Raw genomic sequence first — 21,728 nt, 5'->3', positions numbered from 1 at the left:
GGGGGAATTCCAGTTTTTTCTTTTTTGGTACCCCCTTGTACACAGGCTTATATTATGTTTTAAACTTTTTATTGTGATTTAGGTAGGGTTTTACATTAGCTCATCAATTTTGTATTTAGCAACTTTAAGAATTTATCAGTCCTCCCAATAGCTTGCCTGGGCCCCCTCTCCCCGGCCCTACCATATCTTTTTTGTTAGGCCTTTTCTTCTCTTTCACCAGGTTAACATTTGTCTACCTTTTACCCTATTACTCCCCTGTCCCTCCATTCTCTTCCCACTCCTGGAAGCCATAGGAATCGGTTTCTTTTGGTATGATAACCTTTATCTTATTTTTTTTTTACAATATTTGTAAACTTGATAAGTATCTCATTACAATTTTTGTCCTTTTATGTTCCATTACTTCACTCAACAGAGGGCCTCCAAATCCATTCACGTCATGAGGTGTTTTACAGTTTCATCCCTAGCCTTTAGTGATGTGTAGTATTCCAGAACACTTCAGTTCAGCTCATGCAGAACTTGTACATAGACCAAGTTCATGCAGAACGTGTACATAGATCAAGAGGCAGCTGAATCAAGTAAACAAGGGAATACTGCATGTTTTAAAATAAAAAGTGTGCTACAGGGTTGAATCCTTTCACCATACTTGTTCAATCTGTATACTGAGCAAATTATCAGAGTATCTGGGTTATATGAAGAGGAATGTGGCATCAGGACTGGAGGAAGGCTTATAAACAACCTGCAATATGCAGATGACACAACCTTGCTTGCTGAAAGTCAGGAGGACTTGAGGCACTTGCTGATGGAAATCAAGGATTGCAGCCTTTAAAATGGATTGCAACTCAATGTAAACAAGACCAAAAACCTTACAACTGGACCAACAGGTAAAATTGTGATAAATGGAAAAAAAGATTGATGTGGCAAAGGATTATGTTTTACTTGGATCCATAATCAATGTTCATGGGATCCAGTGGTCAAGAGATCAAAAGGTTTGTATTGGGTAAATCTACTGCACTCTTTAGATTGTTGAAAAGCAGGGATGTTACTTTGAAAAGCAGGATGTTACTAAGTGTGCCTGACCCCAAGCCATAGCATTTTCCATTGCCTCATATGCATATGAACGTTGGACATTGAATAAGGAAGACCAAGGAAGAATGGATGTATTTTAATTGTGCTGGTGAAAAATAGTAAAAGTACCAAGGACGACTAAAAGGACAAACTGATTGGTCTTGGAAAAAGTGGTTAGAGTGCTACTTAGAGGCAAGCATGGCAAGACTTCATCTTACATACTTTGGACATGTCAACAGAGACCAGTCCCTGAAGAAGGAACTTGTACCACCATGCTTGGTAATATAGAGGGGCAGCGAAACAGAGAAAGGCCCTCCACAAGATGGATGGACACCGTGGCTGCAGCAATGGGCTCAGGCACAGGAACAATTGTGAGGATGGCGCAGGACTGGGTGGTGTTTTGTTCTGTTGTACATAGGGTCGTTATGGGCTGGGACTGTTTTGGTGGCACCCAACAACAGCTACTGTGTTCTGTTGTGTGTATATACCAAGATTTATTTATCTGTTCTCCCAGTAATGGGCATTTTGGTGATTTCTATAGTCTTGCTATTATGAATAGTGTTGTGATGAACGTGGGTGTGCATATATCTGTTTATGCTTTGTTTCTGGTGTCTTTTTTTTTACAGTTTCAACCTCTGTGTTTATTGGTCCAATTGTGCAGGTTGGGTTGGGTTTGGTGTTACATAGAGTTCTGATCCTTTTTGTTTGTTTGTTTTTACCTCTACCATATAGTTTTATTTTTATTTATTTATTTATTTATAGATCATTTTATTAGGGGCTCTTACAACTCTTATGTCAATCCATCCATCAATTGTATCAGACATATTTGTACATACATTGCCATTGTTCTTTTCTAGACATTTAATTTTTATTGAGCCCTTAGGGTCAGCTCCTCTTTCCCCCCCTCCCATCTCCCACCTCCCCCCTACCGTTTCTGGTTTCTTTAGGATGATATCCAAATGAAGTATAAGGGTTGCTGGGACATATGGTGTTTCTGGTTCCAGTGTTTCAGGAAGCCCCATTGCACTTTCCCCAATGGTTGTGCAGTTTTAAAGTCCCACCGGCAGTGTATGAAGGTTCCAATTTCTCTGCACGCCCTCCAACGTTTTTGTTTTCTGGGTTTTTTGAACTTTGTTTTCAATGCTGTTGTGAGGTACTACATATCTCATCATTGTTAGACTCAGTATGCTTTTGTTTAAATTAAAAGAGGAATGCATTTCTGTGATGCTTAGGTATAAAAATCCTTAACCACCTTTCTGTTTATTCTTTTTATGTTTCTAGTTTTTGAAGCCTGGCACCCGGGACTATCCTGACATGGCAAAAGAAGCAGGTAAGATAGAACATGGAGATCTTTGAACATTCGTAGCCCCTCATGCGGTCTGTCTTCATTTTGGGTAGCACAGCTGTAGCTCCACAACCAGGGGAGAAGAATTCAGTGGCACCCTAGAAAGGAGAGAGGAGTCTGGGCATTCTGTGTGCCTAAGAACCAGAGTGGGAGAAAGACTCATCTTGCTACTCCTATAGTCCATTACGGTCTAGGAAACCCACAGGGGGTCGCTGTGAGTCCGCGCTGACTCGGGGGCAGTGAGTTTTGAGTTTGAATGGCCGGAGCAGACATTAGCCTAGGAGTTTATGTTTGTTGAAACTGTTAAGAGACCTGTAGTAAGCAAAGTGGTTACAGAATAACTTGATTGTGGTATATGTTTATGTAAGGAATTAATAGCAAAGTTGTTGCTGTTGTTGGATGCCTTCAAGTCGGTTCCAACGTGGAGGCCCTGGGAACAACAGAACGAAACACTGCTCGGTCCTGCACCATCCTCACAATTGTTCCTGTGTGTGAACCCATTGTTGCAGCACTGGGTCAATCCATCTTGTCCAGGGTCTTCCTCTTTCTCTCTGCCTCTCCCCCAAGTATGATATCCTTCTCCACGGCTGAGCTGTCCTCACAACATGCCCAAAGTCGGTGAGATGATGTCTCAGCATCCTTGCCTTGTCCTACTTCTTCCAAGACAGAATTGTTTGGGGCTTTTTTGGAAACCCATGGTCCTTTCAGTATTCTTCCTGAGCATCATCATTTAAATGCATCGATCCTTCTTTTTCGGTCTTCTGTATTCAGTGTCCAGCTCTCCCATGCAAGCCCTAGAGGAGGTCTGCCCTGCCCTTGTGGGGTTGCTGTGGGTTGCAGTCAATCAGACTGCACCCAACAGCAGCATTCAGGGAATCAGAGCTGCTCTCACCCCGCCCAAAGGAAGGTTAATGAAATGTGACCATCTCTTGTAGGGTCTCAGGGTCGATACTGTTCATATAATGCCCATCTCGTGTGTGGTTGGCTACACCATCCTTCCATGCTCTTCTTGGCTGGTGTCTCCAAACAGCTGCCTTTCCCTGAAGTGAGAAAGGCTTTAATAAATACATTCTAACCATTTTTGTTCCATTTCTTTTACTTAATTAAGACATAGGAAGTTACTTTAGTCGTGTGGATATAATATTTTGTTTTAAAACAGTAATATTGAGGTAAAGTTGTGCAATTTGAAACTAACTGTGGGAATTGACCAGTAACAAGAAACCCAACTAATTACCTCAGCTTCCGCGGCTCTTGAGTTGATTCTGACACAGTCGTCCTATGCAGGGTTTCCGAGTGTGTTAGTCTGGGTGGACTAGAGAAACACTCCTATGTATAAGGAAAAAGGTTTTTATACAAGAGCAATTGAATTTTGAGAAAGTCCATAAGTCCAGATCAAGTCCATAAGTCCTATTTTAGTCCATATGTTCGATACCAAGCTATAAAGCCCTCTTCAGACTCATGAAACACATGCAATGGTGATGAATGCAGGAAGATCACAGTGCAGTCCGTGCAGAGTCAGTGGTGGTAGAAGCATCTCAGCGCTGGCAGGGGTCTCCATGTGGCTCCTCAAGTTCCCAGGGCTACATCAGGGCAGGTCCATGTGACTTCTCCTCAGGGATGTCTTGCAGGAAGTGAGCCGAGAGAAAGTCTCTCCAGCCTCTAAGGAGGAAATCCAGGAGTTCCCAGAATTCTCAGGAGAAGGCCATACCCACACAGAGAGGCTTCATTGCTTATATCTTGATTGGCAGGCCAGACTCCACCCCTTCACTCAGAATCTTCTCAAGTCCCAAATTGACACCAGATTATGTAACTACCACACCGAGCCTATAAAATCTGTACAGGGGCAGGCAGCTTCATCTTTCTCTTGCCAAATGGTCAGCAGTCCAGCACTAACCTGACCTCGTCACCAGGGGTTCTTTAGAGCAGTCAAGAAATAAAATGATGCACTGTCTGAGGCACATCTGCTGTAAAAGGTCACTTAAAGGTGTTCAAAAGCAAAAATATCATTTTAAGGACTAAATGCAGCTACTCCAAGCCATGATATATTTCAAATCACCTCATATGCAAGAGAAATCAGGACAAAGAATAAGGAAAATCAAAGACTTAATGCATTTGAATTACAGTTTGGCAAAGAGAATTGAAATTATAGACTCCCAGAAAAATGAGTACTTTGTCTTGGAAGATGTGCAGCCAGAACGCTTCTTAAAAGGGAGGATGCCAGCTCTTTATCTCATATACATCGGATGTGTTATCAGTCCCTAGAAAAGGACACCAGACTCGTGTATAAGAAAGAGCTTTATATAAAAAAGTCATTGTATATTAAGAAAACATCCTAGCTCAGTCCAGATCAAGTCTATAAGTGTGATTTTAGGCCATATGTCCGATACCAGTCTATAAATTCCTATTCAGACTCATGCAATACATGCAATGACGCCGAATGCAGGAAGATCACAGGCCAGTGGGTAAAAAGTCTTGTGGATCCAGTGGCACTGGAAACATCTCAGTGCTGGTGTGGGTCTCCACGTGGCTCCTCCAGCTGCAGGGCTCTGGTTCCATCAGCATAGCTCCATGTGTCTTGTCAGCAGGAAAATGAAGCAGAGAGTGTGGGTCTGGCCTCCAGCGAGCTATTTATCTCCTTAGTGCTTCCAAATGAGGTCATCAATCTGTGACCTGATTGATAGGCTAATCTTCACCCCTTCACTCTTAATAGTCTCAAGTTGACAACAGATTATGCAACTACCACAGACCACCCCGTGTCAACTTGACACTTTTATACAACTCTTTAGCCACATATTTAAACAAAATAATAAAATCATGTCTGTACCTAACAGGATAAAACTAAAATGAATACAATTCAATATGTGCCAAAGCTAGATGTCAGGATGGCTGAGTGGTCTAAGGCACCAGACTCAATATGTGCCAAAGCTTCATTTAAATACAATATTCTGTAAGTGAAAACACATTATTCTATGCCTAACAATTGCAGTTAAGTAACACCTACACCTTAATCCTATGCATATATTCCCCCACCTATGAAAGTTTGTAAGCCAGCTACTTCATGCCCTTATCTGCCCAATTTTGGGTATCCAATTTCTATACTGCCCACTTACAACAACCCATGCTCCGAGGAGACAATCATATTCTTTGATGTGAAGAATCTTCATTCCAGGTAGAACCTTTCAAAGTCTGCATCCATAAGCAAAGTCAATCAGGACAGGCCATCCATAAAGTCAGCAGCAATATGCTCTAGTTCATAGGCTCAAAAATCTTCTCTTCATCTGGTGGAGTTCTGGTCAACTCAATGTGAGCTGCCTCACGTAGTCTCACCAGGGTGCCCATTGGCTGCCTTGCCTTTAGCCCATGGGCCCCATAACAACCCTAGCCCTCTTGTGCTAGGTCATGAACTTCAAACCAGTCAACCCAGACTAACACATGAGGCATGGAAAAGCATGTCGGTAGCACAGAGGAAGAAATGAGTAGCACTGAAAAGAGATCTGATATGATTTGGCATTTGAATTAGACATAGCATATACAGAGATAGTTTTATTCTGGGAAAATGCTACACTCAATTTAAAGCAAATACTTAAAAGCATCTTTTGATAAAATTCTTTTGTCCTTACAGGCCAGAAGGCTTTAGCTGATGCACACATCCCTTACTCAGCCGTGGAGCAGGCATGCGTGGGATATGTTTACGGTATGTAGCAAATGAGATACACTAAAAATTACCCACCTACATCGAGAAATGATGGTAGAAACAACACATAGAAGTTTGTGGATTTTAACCCTCAAAACTCAGAACTCTCAAAACTCATGATTCACAGGTTTCCCCAAAGGGCAGCCTAATTTTTTGTTAGTATTGCATTGCCAAAAGTGTAGATAAATTTAAAACATTGTTTTAGAACTTAAAAGAAGAAGAAATTGCCTGTAATTTTACCATGTAAGGTTAATTGCTATTCAGAAGATACATTTTTGTTCTTTGATATTTCATTGGCTCCTTTGTATATAACGAAATTTATTTATTGACCTTTTCTCAGATTAGAAAAATACCAGATAGCAATTGTTTAGAAAAGAAGAGACAGAAAGCACAAGGAGAAGCACATTACCTGTAACCCCAGTGTTCAAAGGTGACCACAATTAGTTTTTTGGTGTATGTCCTTAGTATGCATGCTTTTTTGTAACTTGATTTTCTCTTTTTAATGTTCAACCTTCCCCATGTCTTTAAGCCTTCTATACCATCACTAACATTTTTCAATTAAGTTTATTTTCGGAGCAGATAATGTTTTTCCAGGTTCAAAATATACAAAAGATGGATGACTGCGGAGTCGATCGCGCTTTTCCCGCAGCCACCAAGCCTTTCCAAATTCTTTGTCTCTTTCCAGAGAAAACCTAGTTTGTGTGATCTCACCCACTCCCTTGTTTTTGTTACACCAGCTAGAACATAACGTACACACTCTACATTATCTCCTATTAAATTAATAATTCTTTTTTAAAAATTAGTAATTCTTGATGACTTTTTCAAATGGTGTAAAAATGCTTCCTTGGTCTTTTTGAGTTTTATTTTTATTCTTTATGATGGCACAGTGTTCCATTGTATAGATGATTAATAAGCTATTGAATCCATCTACTTTTTTAAATGTTTGAAATTAATATTTAACACTTGTTGAGTGTTCTCAGTTGTTCTAGGCACTCTGTTCATTGTTTCTTTTAAAAACAATCTACTTTTAATTAAGGCCCCTAGTATTTTTATAGCATTTTAAAAATTCTTGTATGCAACCCTGAGACCTCAAGAACTAGATGACTCCTGGCTACCCACTGCCAACCGCTCTGAAAAGGATCATGTTAGAAGGTTCTATATAGAATGGGATAAAAAAGGAGAATAAAACTCAAAGTAAGAGAACAGACTTCCTGTTGGACACAGATTGGTGCAGCCTTCAAGTCTATGTCCCTTAGCTTCGGATCTGAAGCTGGACTTACCTCCATATTAGCGTCATCAGCCATTGAAAATCAAAGGGGCAGCTTCAACTCCAGGACGGAGTTCAGAGGGGTGGGAAAGGAGGAGGCATAGAAACAGGAAACCCAGGGAGGAAGTGGGATAAGTGAAGGTTCCGTGAGGGGATTGCAGTGGATGAGTTGAAACGAAACGTGTATGAATTGTTGAATGTTAAAAACTCGTATCTGCTCTATACACCTTTGTCAGTCTGGGTAGACTAGAGAAAGAAAGCCATGGACACACATATGTCTATAAGAAAGAGATTAAATACAAGAGGAATTGGACATTGAGAAAACATCCCAACCCAGTCCAGTCTAAGGCCATAAGTCTGATATGAACCCATATGTCCGATATCCAATCTATAAAGTCCTCTTCAGACTCATGAAACACATGCAATGAAGTCAAATGCAGGATGATCACAAGCCAGTGGATAGAAAGTCTTTGGGTCCAGTGGCATTGTAAGCATCTCAGTGCTGGCAGGGGTCTCTCTGTGACTTATCTGGCTTCTGAGGTCTGGTTGCGTCCATGTGGCTTGTCTTCTGCAATGTCTCCCAGGAAGTGGCAGAGAGAGAGAGAAGTGTCTTCCGCCTCCAAGGAGGACATACCAGAATTCTCAGGAGAAGGCCATGCCCACACAGAAGTCTCATTGGCTATCTCCAGATTGACAGCCTAGACTCCACCCCTACACTCTTAATCCTTAAATTGACACCAGATTAGGGGACTACCACAACACCTTCACCTAATTCACACCCTCCCACACACAAAAAGATGATACTGATATATAAAGAAAAGAGATTTTGCCATCTTAACCATTTTTTAAATTGCGTTATATTGAACATATCTTACAGTTCAATGTTTCAGGCCTATCAAGGGTAGTGCAATCATTGTCATAATCAACTTTGTGACTCTTTTTCCTCCTTTTATACATTGATGTTGGTTCCCCATTTACCCCTCCCTCTCCCTCCATGTCCCCAAGTAATAATCAATCTTGTTACTCTTTTTTTTCCCCTTCCATCCTAATTTCCCTGTACAGTTAATTATACAAGACTAAGGCAGACACTGTTGCGAGGATCCAAAAATGGCCGTACAAAACTGATAGAGACCCCAATCTAATAAAAAGCAGGGAATATTAAAAGTTTACAATAAATTCATATTGGGTCTATGTGGAGATCAATTTATAAGACATTACATTTTGGCTTGAGTGCAGTAACTAAATCCCCTTTACAATACTCACTATCTGATTTTGGGGGCTATTGCCATGTCTAGCCAATGTGCAGGGTTTCACCAGAGGCTCAACCCATGCAATGACTCTGTAAATGGACTTTGAACTACCACTATTTTATAATCTGGGTATTTAGGGTTTGGGCACTGGTTCTGTTCCCCTTTCTAGGTTTGAGTCTTATTATTAGCTATCTTTGGATCACCTGGGAGAAGGTGAGGGCTTTCTATTCCTATAAAGAGTTACAGTCTTGGAAACTTACAGGGGTAGTTCTGTCTTGTCCTGTAGAGTCACTGTGAGGTGGCATTGATTCGCTGACAAAGAGTTGGTTTGTGATCACACAGGTTGGTGTGCTTCTTCCATGTGGACTTAGTTGACTCCTTGCCTACATGGCTATTTGTTTTGAGACAAGCCTTTAAGACCCCAGACTCTGTTATTCATGATAGCCAAGCACCATCTAGTTTCTTCACCACATGTTGTAGGGAACCCATATCTTCATGGGGGCAAATACCAGGCAGGGCCATATTGTAAGAGCTAATTGTTTCTATGTTAGGGTTACCAGGGACAGGGGGAAAAGGATATGGGAAGACGTTGATTAAAAGATACAGAGTGTATTGGAAGTGCTGAAAGATAGTGATGATGATTGCACTACATGATGAATGTAACTAATGTTATACAATTGTACTCTTGAAAATGAACAAGTAATCGCTCAAAATCCTTTCTTAGAACTGTTCCCCTGTCCCTGTTAACCAGTAATAAGCTTCTCTCCACATTTGCCTATTCTTGATATTTCATCTAAATGTGATTTATATTTCATATAAATGTTTGTGTTTTTGTGTCTGATTTATTGTATTCAGCATAGTATTAATAACGATTCATCTTTGTTGCAGCATACATAGTAGTGGTAATGGTGTCCTGCTCTTGGCATTTTTATATTATTTATCATTTTCACTTTTTATAAAAAGCTATAGCAAACAATAGCGTAGATTATTGTTTCCTAACGTATGCGATGCCAGGCCAGTGGGGCTCTGGAAGGAGTCAGGGTGCCCTGCCAAAGCAGGTCCTTACGCTGTATCCTGGATTATGGGCTATAGTGCAAACATTCTGGATTGTTAGGGAATGCTGAGTCATTCTCTTTTCTGAAACTCGGCTTTCCGTAGGCCAGATAAGTTTGCGAACTATGGTTTGTTCATGTCCATGATTATTTCCTTCTGATCTTAAGATGCCAAGAATATTTTAGAAGGGGTCAAAGAGATTAAAGGGCTTCAAAATATATTTGTTGTTCTTTGTTTTCCTTGGAGACTCCTGGAGGGCTTGTCCCCATACACTCCTGTCATGCTGCTTCAGCAGGTCTGCCTTGGTGGTCAGGTTTCTTGGGGAGGGTGTCTGTCCTCTGTGCTCAGCTTGGACTATCACTTTCTTGGAATACCCTGGCACAAGAAAATTCGGGCCTTTTAAATAAACTGGGAAAACTTGAAAGATTTGTATCTGACCACAGTCGTGTTACTGATATATTGCTTCCTTTTTCACGTAACTCTGGCCAGATTGAATTGTTTGCTATTACCTGGCCATTTCTCTATCCTCCCGCCTCTGTATTGTTTAATGCAAGTGCACAATGTATGGCTAATTACCTCCATGATCATCTGCTTCCTTCGACATGAGACCTGAAGAATGGGGTGGTGCCAGGTTACCCTCACTGAATATTTTCATCAAAGATCAAATAGCAAAAGGAAGAAAATACAGGTTTTAAAATTCTTAGGGACTCCAGAAATCCTGGAGCCACGAAGATTAGATAAACTCCTGAAACTAGTGCCTTCAGATAATCTTTGAACTGTAAGCCAAAAATTTTTCTTAAAACCAACCAGTAATTTAACTTAAATACTTAAAAATGTCTGCCTTGACAATATGCCCTTTAAGATTCATCTATATGGGACTAAGTGGACAACAGCAACTCAAAAGATTCAATAGGAATCTTAAGGAGCCATAAATATATGTTAATGGGAGGGCAAGAATGGTTACACAACTCTAAGAATGTGATCATGTCACTAATGGTACATGTAGAAACTGTTGAATTGTGCATATTCTCAACAAAAACAAGAAAATCAGGGCCTTTTAAATCAACAAAGTTAAAGATTAATATCTGACAACAGTCATGTTCAAAAGAAATAAAATTGTATTAAAAAATAAAAATGTGCCTATATTCTGTGATGAGACTATTTTAATTTGCTGAGTAAATGATGGTTAATGCTAAGTCTGAGTAGGATGTCAATGATGTATACATCATCCTATCCATGTGGGGTGCTAGGCAAAGCCAAATACGAGAGTGGGGAGGAACCCAAAGCCCAAATCCACAATGTAGAATTAAGATGCACTATAGCTCCTTAATTCTTAGCTTACAGGCATTAACGTTTGTTTTGTTTCTTTTCTATTCAGGTGATTCTACCTGTGGGCAGAGGGCTATCTACCACAGTTTGGGACTGACGGGAATTCCTATAATTAACGTCAACAATAACTGTTCTACTGGTTCCACTGCTCTGTTTATGTGCCAGCAGCTGGTTCAGGGAGGTGAGGAATGATTATTTCTATAGGGCACTTAAATATACGTAGGCTTTTTATCTCCTTTTAATCATCTCCTCATATAGATATCCGAAGGACTTCTTTATCATGCATTTCCTTGCCTTAGATAACTGGTGTTACCTTAACAGAATAAACAGAGATGAGCGGCTCTAAAGAACAGAAATTTATTTTCTCACAGCCCTGGTAAGATCAGGTCAGAACCTGGGCCATATTGGTTTCTTCTCTGATCTCCCCTAGCTTCTGATTATTGGTGTTCCTTTGCTAATAGACAAGCTTATATGTCCTATAGGAGCCCTGGTGGCATAGTGGATGTGAATGGGGTTGCTAACCACAAGGTCAATGGTTTGAAACCATTGAGGGAGAAAGTTGGGCTTTCTATTGCATTCAAGGATTAGTCTCAGAAACTCAGGGGGGCAGTGTTCTACCCTGTCCTTACAGAGTCCTCACGAGTCGGATCCACTCGATGCCAGTGAGTTTGAGTTTTTGACGTGTCATCTGTCTCTTTTCCTTGTGTGTGCCTCTCTGTGTCTGTTCTAGTCTTTTTATAATTCAGAAATTAGTAGGTGTACAATTCACCCTAAACTTGAACGTCTTCATTAACATAGCAAAAGAAATCATGTTTCCAAATGGGATCACAACAAAGGCCAGGAATTCAACACATATTTTGGGGAGGGGATGAGGGGACATAACATCTTTTTAAGAAGTACCTGCTTTATTGAGATAAAAAATCACATAAAATTATATTTCTTTAAAGTATAAAATTCTGTGTTGCTCATATATTCATAGAATTATCTAACCATCGCAATTACGTAATTTTAAAACTTTTTCATCAGTATCCAAAAGGAAACCCCATACCTATTAGCGGTGCCCCCTTCCTTCTAGCCCCTGGCATCTACTAATCTACTTTCTGTCCCTGTAGTTTACTTACTCTGAACAGTATAAGTGCTGATACAGTCTTGTATCTGTATGGGTGCACTTTTGTATTTTGGCTTCTTTGACTTAGCCTAACGTTTTCTTCCATGTTGTAGCATTTATCAGTACTTTACTCCTTTTTATACCCCAGTAGTATTTCATTTTACGGATATATACCCCATTTTGTTTATTCTTTTATTAGTTGATGAACATTTGGATTGTTTATACTTTTAGGTTATTATGAATAATGCTATGAACAATTTATATATAATTTTTGTGGCCATATGTTTTTAGTCCTTTTGGGTAAATATCGCATTTTATATTTTAAAATATTCTAGGTTTTTTTTAAGCTCTATATTTTGTACCATTGATTTTGATATGTATCTTTCAATAAACCCAAACTCACTGCCATTGATATCTTTTAATATGTTCGTATTTATGTGACTATGCATATGTTAAGAATTTTCTTTCCCCTCCCTCCCCAGTTTTTCATATTTTACTATTGAATATTTTTCATGTTATTAAAACTTCACTTATACCATCATTAATGTTTTTCAATTAAGTTTATTAATTATTTTATAGGGCGTAAGTAATACATTTACATAGTTCAATGAAAGAAAGGATGCAAGGTTGTTGATTACTATTCCACTACTTAATGTTTTTTTTAATTATGAGAATTTTGTAATATATTTTTGTGTAATAATGGTAGTCTCTGTCTCATTCCACCATATTCTTTCTTTTGTAAGAAAAATTTTGGCAATTTCTTATATTTTCTTGTCAGTTGAACTTTAACATCATTTTACAGGTGACTCTTCCTTCTACAAACATTCTAGAGAGCTTTTGATCAGACTCCTTTGTAAATTTTATTTTTTTAAAATTGTTTTTATTTTAAAATTTAGAATGAGGTATGGTTATTTTTCACTGGAATATATTTCCATAGTTAAGAATTAAACATAGTTTAATTTGAGCATAGTTAAAAATTAAAAGATTAAAAACCTTGATTTTTCTTTTCTTTTTTTTTTTAATCATTTTATTAGGGGCTCATACAACTCATCACAATCCATATACACATCAATTGTGTAAAGCACATTTGTACATTCATGGCCCTCATCATTCTTAAAACATTTACTCTCCACCTAAGCCCCTCGCATCAGCTCCTCATTTTTCCTCTCCCTCTCTGCTCTCCCTCCCTCATGAACCCTTGATAATTTATAAATTTATTATTTTGACGCCGCAATTTTTCTTCTTACCTAGAAGCCTATAATTTTTTTCTCTGTAGTTTTTCACTTATTAAAATGTTTTTAAGATGGTGTTTTTGTCTTTTATATAAATTCAAATTCTTTATGACAATTTCCATAAATTAATTTCTTTTGTGTGTGTGTATGTGAACATTTTATTGTAGTTGGGGTGAAAATTTACAAAGCAAATCAGTTTTCCATTTAGCAGTTTGTACACATTTTGTTTCATGACATTGTTTGCAATCCCTCTTCCCACTTTCACCCTGGATTCTTTGTTTCCATTTGTTTGATTCCCCCCTAGTCCCACTGCCCCCCATTTGTTTTTCTTTCCTGGCCATCCCTCTTACCTCTATTTTTTGGGGCAAATACTGCCCTTTTGGTCTCTTATAGTTGATTATACTGAGGAGTATGTTTCTCCCTGTAAGTTGTTACTATTCACTTGATACGGCTATCTACTTTTTGGCTGAAAGTTGATGCCCAGGGGTAGGCTCAGGTCCAGTCATGAAGGATGTGTATGGGCCACAGTTTCTGGAGTGTCCAGAGTCTCAAACAGACCAGTCAGGGTAGCGTGGTCTTTTGAAAAATGAGTTTTATCTTACTGTCCTCCTACCACCAGACTGGTCTTTGTCTTCCCTTGTGAGGATCAGGATGATCAGAGTGGTTGGTAGTGGTACCGATTTCATATCAATTGTCATATCGTGTATATTGGAGGCTGGGTTTCCTACGGTCTTTGGACTATTTTTTCCTTTCATCTCTGATGTTATTCCCTCCTTTTTGCTCAGATGGGGGCATCTTAGGTGGCCGGTACCAGTGTTATGGCTAAGAAGTTTTCAGAACTTTGCTCCCGTATGCTTTAGTGTATCCTTGAATTTATTTGCAGCACGTACAAATACGTATGCAGAGATAACCTCTGCCTAACCTGTATAAACTTACTGGCTTATTCCTGTTTACCTTCCCATATCTGTTTAGCTTACCTATATTTACTTGTAGGTATTGTTTGTTATTACAGTTATTGCAGGATTGTGTATGTAATGGTATTTACCCTTGGTGTCTGGAATACTTATTTAAATTGAAGAATTTCATCGGTTTTTATTTGGGGTACTTGCAAATTTGATTTTTCAAAATGCATAACTTTCTTTAAAGGTTTGGCAGATTGTGTCTTGGCCCTTGGGTTTGAGAAGATGGAGAAGGGATCCCTTAACATGCAAGTGAGTGTCTCTGTGTCTATTTTTGTGTTTTTATAACTCAGAAACAATTAGGTAAGAACCAGGATGATTGCTTTTAATTTCCCAGGTCAATGGCAACATTTTTATCCCCAGGTATTTGAAACACTTGAGTTTTTATTGTAGACAATATAGGTGTGTTCTTTTACATACATAAATACATCTGTGCATACATCATTAATTATTTCTAGGATACATTCCTAGCAGTGGAGTTGCTGAGTTAAAGGTAGGTGATAATGTTTGGTTAGTTGTTGTTAAATTGATTCGGACAGCAACCCCACTCATGCCGAGTAGAACAGCTCCATAGGGTTTCCAAGACTGTGGATTTTGGGAAGCCAGATCACGAAGGCTGTCTTCCCACATACCTTTTGATTACTAGTTGAGCACTTATTACACAATACATACTTTTAAGATTTGTGTTTTGTTTTACTAGACAGATGGTGGTATTTTGTGTTTTCATAAAAAACATATGCAAGTACCTGTTTTACTTTTAATCCAGACTCAAGAGTGGATATCATTCTTCTTGATTTATGACAATTTGTTAGGTGTAATGATATGCTACTGCAATTTTAGTTTTCATTTCTTGGATGAATATTGAGACTGAGCCCTTGTCTGTTTGTTTCTAAACTTATCACCATTGCCATAGGCTTATGGAACTACCCTGTAATTGTCGTATTCTATCAGGCAAAATTCAGAAGAGTCTAAGTAACTTGAATAACAATTTTTTTTGACCTAACTACAAAGTGAAAGATCCAAGCTACCGTTCTCTGTTTTGAAAAATAAGTAGACCTGTGTTATTATAGGAATAAATGGTTATTTTTTGCTTTTCCTTCTTATATTTCATATACCATAAAAATTTACCTACTTAATATATACTTTTTTTTTTTTTTTTAGCATATTCACAGAGTCTTGCAGCCACCATAACAATGCTAATACTTACAGGGTTTCTTTTGGGATGATTTTTATGTACAAGTTCAGTTTCTTTAGTAAATATTTTACTCCTCTTCAGGTTAAGTATTCCTTCTTGAGTAAGCTTTGGTAGCTGTGCCCTTCAAAGAATTTGTTCATTTTATCTAAACTGCTAAATTCGAAACAAAAGCTTCATATTATTTCCCTAGTATTCCTTTAAAATGGTGTCTCCAGCTATGTCCCCTTTCTTCTTCTAATATTAATTTTTGTCTTCCATTTCCCCCCATGAGTTTTATTGATCTTTTCCAAAGACCGCTTTTTGTTTTCATTTATTTTCCTGTATTACATTCCATTGATTTTTTTGCTCAGATGTGTAGTATTTCCTTTCTTTTACTTACTCTGGGTTTAATTTGCTCTTTATTTCTAGTTTCAGAAAGTGGAATCTTACGCCCTTGATTTTAAATCTTTATTTGGCATTTTAATGTATAGATTGCTTTCTAAATAGCACTTCAACATCATGCCACAGTTTTGTTATATCATGCTTTTATTTTTATTAGGATCAAATTGTTTTGTATTTCTCATTGTGAATTTTTGTTTTGTCCCATGAGTTAGAGGTATGTTGCTTTGTATGTTGTTGGGTGATCTTCAGCAAACTTACTTGCATGCAATATCAGTTTGTTCTTTAATTTCTAAAATTTCTGCATTCTGTTGGGTCACCTTTTTTGGAACGGGGACAAATACGGATCTCTTCCCACCTGTGGCTAGGGGGGGTTAGACAAGTGAGTGCTTCATCAGTGTGTTGAAACATTTCAGGTGGTGTTCCATCAATTCCTGGAGCTGTGTTTTGGCCAGTGCCTTAAGTGTAGCTGAAGCAGAGTGTTTACATTTGCCACATTTGATTTATTATGGATTTGGATTAAACAAATATCTCAGTAGCACAGCAAGAGTTGAAAGTGATAATTATATTATCAACTACATCTACATTTTTATTTTTCACCTCTTTTAGTTTTCAGATAGGACCAATCCACTGGATAAACATGTTAAAGTCATGGTCAATAAATTTGGATTAGCTGCGGATCCAGTGGCTGCTCAGATGTTTGGATCTGCTGGAAAAGAGCACATGGAAAAATATGGTATGGGAATAACAAAACAAAACAAAGAACTTTAAGGCTTATTACTAGGAATATGTGTACATCAGATGGAAACAATATGTATTTATTAAAGAGTTGTAGATGTTAGGCTATGTAAGAGTAAAACTTTTTTAAAAATTCCATTGAAGAAATATTTGCTGTAGAGTTAACCTGGGAGTTTAAACATTTATATATAGGACATCATAGAGGAAGTTCCTAAAATACTCCATTATAAAAATTAGAGGGAGAAACATACATCAATCTTCTTGCCTTTAATAATGGACTATTAATGGAAGAGAATCAGTTCTGAATATGGTAAACAGACTTAAAGTTTTTTCTTAGCAATCAGTTTAATAAGGCAACTTTTATTCTTAATACTTGAATTTATCATGAGTCCATCATTATCCACCATGTATCTATGTGGTTCAAGCTGTAGAGCTGTATGTTAGACAGGGTTCTCTAGAGAAACAAAAACCAGAACACTTATGATTTTAAAAAAATCATTTTATTGGGGGCTCGTACAACTCTTATCACAATCCTTACATCAATTGAATCAGGCATGTTTGTACATATGTTGCCCTCATTCTTTTTTAGACATTTACTTTCTAGTGAGCCTTTGGTAAACACTTATCATTAGATAGATAGATAGATAGATAGATAGATAGATAGATAGATAGATAGATACAGCATGATGGAATGTAACAGCTAATTAGTCCACACAACAATACAGAGGGATCATTTCAACTCATTTCTGTGGAACAGTTAATATACTGGAAGTCCTTCAACTCATGAGGGCTGCTGGATCCAAGGTCAAGGAAGGAGACAGCTGAGTCTTCCCATGGGCAATGCAGCCAGTCCAGCCACAGGCAGCAAACAACAGGGTGGGTTATTAGCAAGACGACAGAATCCCACAGCCTCAAGCTTAAGCGGTGTATACACCGACAGCTGGGTGAAGCAGGTCTCAAGGAACCTCAAGTTCTAGTGACAAGATCCATGTGTTGACTGTCCCACAGGTAGTGTAGTTCAGAAGTTGAGGCAGAGAACTAGCTAAAGCAGCTGCACTCTGGTCCAATCGCCAGAGGGGAAGAGAGAGAGAGTGGAGTGGGGCTTGCCGAGCCATTTATCTCTTTGCCCTTCAATCAAACTGTGACCTTATTAATCCCATATGTTCCTGTTGGCCAGGTTGGCATGATAAAGCTACCTATCACAAGCTGATTTTTATTTAGGAGGTAAACATCCCAGTTGTTTAACTGATGACCAATGGTTAGCTGTTGTAGATATTTAACTCTGGCATAGGATAGTGCAGGTAGAGCCTTTCTTATTAAACTCATAGGATCCTGAACCAGTGCCTTGTGTATACTGAGATAAGAAAGACAAAATCATCTTTGAAATGTTAGCATGTCTATTTTTTGCAGGGAATAAAAAAATACCTAGGTTTTATAGGTGGAATCAAGTAATCTGCAAAGAAGACTTAGAGGAAGAGGTATTGAGGACTGCATCTTTTTGACTATAGGCGCTTGCTTTCTTGTATATTTCTTAACATTTTTTTCCTCAGTATATTCCAGTTTGGTTTCCTTCCTTTCTCAAGGCTGGAGATAACCGCCATACTTTGAAACATGGAAATTTATACTTGAAAAGAAAATATAGATCCCATAAAAGTTATTAGAATATTTTTCTTATAAAAAATTTATATCCAAGTAACCATTGGGCAACTTTTCCATTTTCCTTCTTGGTCTGTATCTATTTAGAATGACCTTTAAAAGCAATTTATTCAGTAAGTATTTATCCAGTAAATACTTTTTGATCCTAATTGAATAGACCTTCAGCCTCACTAGTTCCAACTGACCACTCATCTTGAAACCCTTTCCTCTCTTGACTTCTGTGACACCTTCTCCTCCTGGGTTTTCTCTGACCTCTCTGACCATTACATCTCCTCTTTCTTTTTCTAAAATTGTGATTTTTACAGAGAAAATTGGTTTACATTGAGCAGTTCATAACCCATTTTATTTTCTGACATTGATTACAATCCCTTCTTTTCAATTAAGTAAGTCGTGAAAATTACTGAGCTCTCATAATAATCTAGCTATTATTCTAGGCCTCTTGGAATATAGCAGTTCATCAGTTAGCCATTGCTACCTGTGTTTGGCTGGGTTCTTTGTAAAGAAGCAAAACCAGGGCAGTGTATATGTATATTCCAAGAAAGATATATCAAGTAAGTGGTCCAGACAATTGTATAAGAGGGTAAGTCGAGTTCAGTTTAAGTCTGTGCCCCAGGTGTTAAAGTGGAGGCTTTTCCTGATCAAGTGCCTGCCGGGGCTGATGAACCTAGAAGCAGGAAGACCACAGGCGGGTAGAGATAGAGGTGCATCCAGTCGAAGGTTGGCAGGCAATCTGGAAGGCCATTGGCTCAAGTCTATAGAACCAGAGGTCGATGAGGCAGATGCAGAATCCAGGCCAGCAACGCTATATTTTTTGTTTTTGAAATTGGACTGTATACTAAAGACTATATAGATCAGTTTGAATTATTTTTATCTCAATGTCAACTAGTTGATTCAATTCATTAGATGAATTCAAATTTATTTCCTAAGAAATATTTATGTGTTCACATTTTCACTACTGATATCTGTGCAAAGGAGATGTGATAATTTTCAGCAGGACACAGGGTTTCATTGCAATGTTTATTAATACACAGAAAAAAATGGATTAACCTACTAATAGATGTTTTCTTTCTCAACAGGGACAAAAATAGAACAGTTTGCAAAAATTGGTTGGAAAAACCATAAACATTCAGTTAATAACATGTAAGTATTATAAAGACATGAAATATTGAACACCTGGATCATCATACTTTGAAACATGGAAATTTATACTTGAAAAGAAAATATAGATCCCATAAAATTATTAGAATATTTTTTCTCATAAAAAATTTATATCCAAGTAACCCTTGGGCAACTTTTCCATTTTCCTTCTTGATCTGTATCTATTTAGAATGACCTTTAAAAGCAATAACTCTAGGGGAGGCTGGGCTAAAGAGGTGGTGTTAACCAACCCAGAGACAGGGGAGCAACAAGTGATCCAAAATTAGTGGCAAGGAGGGTGTGAGAGGCCTGGTAGGGATTTGGCAGGGGCAATGTAACCGAGAGAAATTACTGAAACCCAAATGAAGGCTGAGCATGCTATTGGGACAAGAGGAAAATAAAAGGAAATAGAGGAAAGAACTAGGTGACAAAGGGTGTTTATAGAGGCCTAAATACAGGCATGTACATATGTAAATTATATAGGACGGTGGGGATATATTTATGGGCTTAGTATTAAGGCAGCAGATGGACATTGGGCCTCCACTCAAGTACTTACTCAATGCAAGAACATGTTGTTCTATTAAATTGGCATTCCATGATGCACACCTTCCTGACAGGATTGCTGAAGACAAAGCGGGTGCATAAGCAAATGTGGTGAAGAACGCTGATGGTGCCCGGCTATCAAAAGATAGAGTGTCTGGGGTCTTAAATGCTTGAAGATAAACAAGCCGCCATCTAGCTCAGAAGCAACAAAGCCCACATGGAAGAAGCACACCAGCCTGTGTGACCATGAGCTGTCGAAGGGATCAGGTATCAAGTATCAAAGAACAAAAATCCTATCATTGTAAATGAGGGTGAGTGCAGAGTGGAGACTCAAAGCCCATCAGTAGGCAACTGGACACCCCTTACTGAAGGGTTGTGGGGAGGAGATGAGCTAGTCAGGGTGCAGGGTAGCAATAATGAAACATATAACTTTCCTCTAGTTCTTAAATGTTTCCTCCCTCCCCACTATCATGATCCCAATTCTACCTTACAAATCTGGCTAGCCCAGAGGATATACATTGGTACAGATAGCAACTGGAAACATAGGGAATCCAGGACAGATGTCCCCTTTGGGACCAGTGGTGAGAGTGGCGATGCCTGGAGGGTGGAGGGAATGTGGAGTGGAAAGGAGGTACCGATTACAAGAATCTACGTACAACCTCCTCCCTGGCGGATGGACAGCAGAGAAGTGGGCGAGGGGAGACGTCGGACAGTATAACATATGACAAAATAATAATAATTCATGAATTATGAAGGGTTCATGAGGGAGTGGGGAAGAAGGGGGAAAATGAGGAACCGATATTAAGGACTCAAGTGGAAGGCAAATGTTTTGAGAATGATGGTGGCAGCAATTGTACAAATGTGCTTGACACAATGTATGCATTGTGATAAGAGTTGTATGAGCCCCCAATAAAATGTTTACAAAATAAATAAAATAAAATATTACCCCCCCAAAATCAATGATTCTGAATCAAAAGAATCCAAATGGCTGGTATTAAAAATTTAAGAAATTCTGAACAAATGTGCTTTACACAATTGATGTGTGTATGGATTGCGATAACAGTTGTATGAGCCCCTAATAAAATGTTAAAAAAAAAAAGTTATATAAATGCAAATACATTGGGAAAAAAATTTTAAGAAATTCCTTAAATTTTTCTCTTGATAAAGTTAAAAGTGTATAAAATGCATATAATAACCAAGATAAGTTTTAATCATTCCTGCTATAAACTCTTAGGAACTCTTATTGTAGTAGAACAATATGGGTACTTATATACCCAAATAAATTTGAAGTAAGATTGCATTAAATTAATCTTTGTATCCCTCATGCTTAATATTTACTAACTGGTTACTAAAGAAAATATGTTCATTAGGAGTTGAGTTAATGCTACATAACCAGATTCAATACAGAAACAATAGCAATAAAATAATGTAAATAAATACTATATAATAATTTATAAATAGAAATAATTATATAAAAAATAAACATTTATATGTAAATATGAATACTTATATATAAATAATATAAATAAAATAATATATAAATAGCAATACAATAATATTAAGTACCTTTTGAGTGCTATGTGCCAATGTGCTAAGTACTTTTATGTACATTTTTATTTCATCCTCGCAAGGACTCAATACTCCAAAAAAACAAATCCAATTCCATCTTGTAGCAAACCTATAAGATAGAGTAGAGCTGCCCCTATATAGGTCTCCGAGAGTGTAACTCACTCTCTCTCTTTCTTGCTCTTTTTTTTTTACTGTAACTCTTTTTTTTTT

At 38.1% G+C, this 21,728-nt stretch overlaps 1 protein-coding gene across 1 annotated transcript in view; it reads left to right on the top strand.

Moving 5' to 3' along the window:
- SCP2 (sterol carrier protein 2) overlaps nucleotides 1-21,728 on the top strand; it is a 120,670-nt gene that overhangs the window by 13,225 nt on the left and 85,717 nt on the right. The window contains exons 2-7 of the mRNA XM_045291809.1: nucleotides 2,347-2,395; nucleotides 6,033-6,104; nucleotides 11,053-11,184; nucleotides 14,490-14,554; nucleotides 16,485-16,611; nucleotides 19,346-19,409. Coding sequence (XP_045147744.1) covers nucleotides 2,347-2,395; nucleotides 6,033-6,104; nucleotides 11,053-11,184; nucleotides 14,490-14,554; nucleotides 16,485-16,611; nucleotides 19,346-19,409 — 509 coding nt within the window. The remainder of the gene's footprint in view (nucleotides 1-2,346; nucleotides 2,396-6,032; nucleotides 6,105-11,052; nucleotides 11,185-14,489; nucleotides 14,555-16,484; nucleotides 16,612-19,345; nucleotides 19,410-21,728) is intronic.

Source organism: Echinops telfairi, unplaced genomic scaffold (genome assembly GCF_000313985.2).
Source record: "Echinops telfairi isolate 266 unplaced genomic scaffold, ASM31398v2 ScPeMD7_443;HRSCAF=831, whole genome shotgun sequence".
NCBI lineage: Eukaryota > Metazoa > Chordata > Mammalia > Afrosoricida > Tenrecidae > Echinops > Echinops telfairi.
This window is presented reverse-complemented; position numbering and strand designations above follow the sequence as displayed.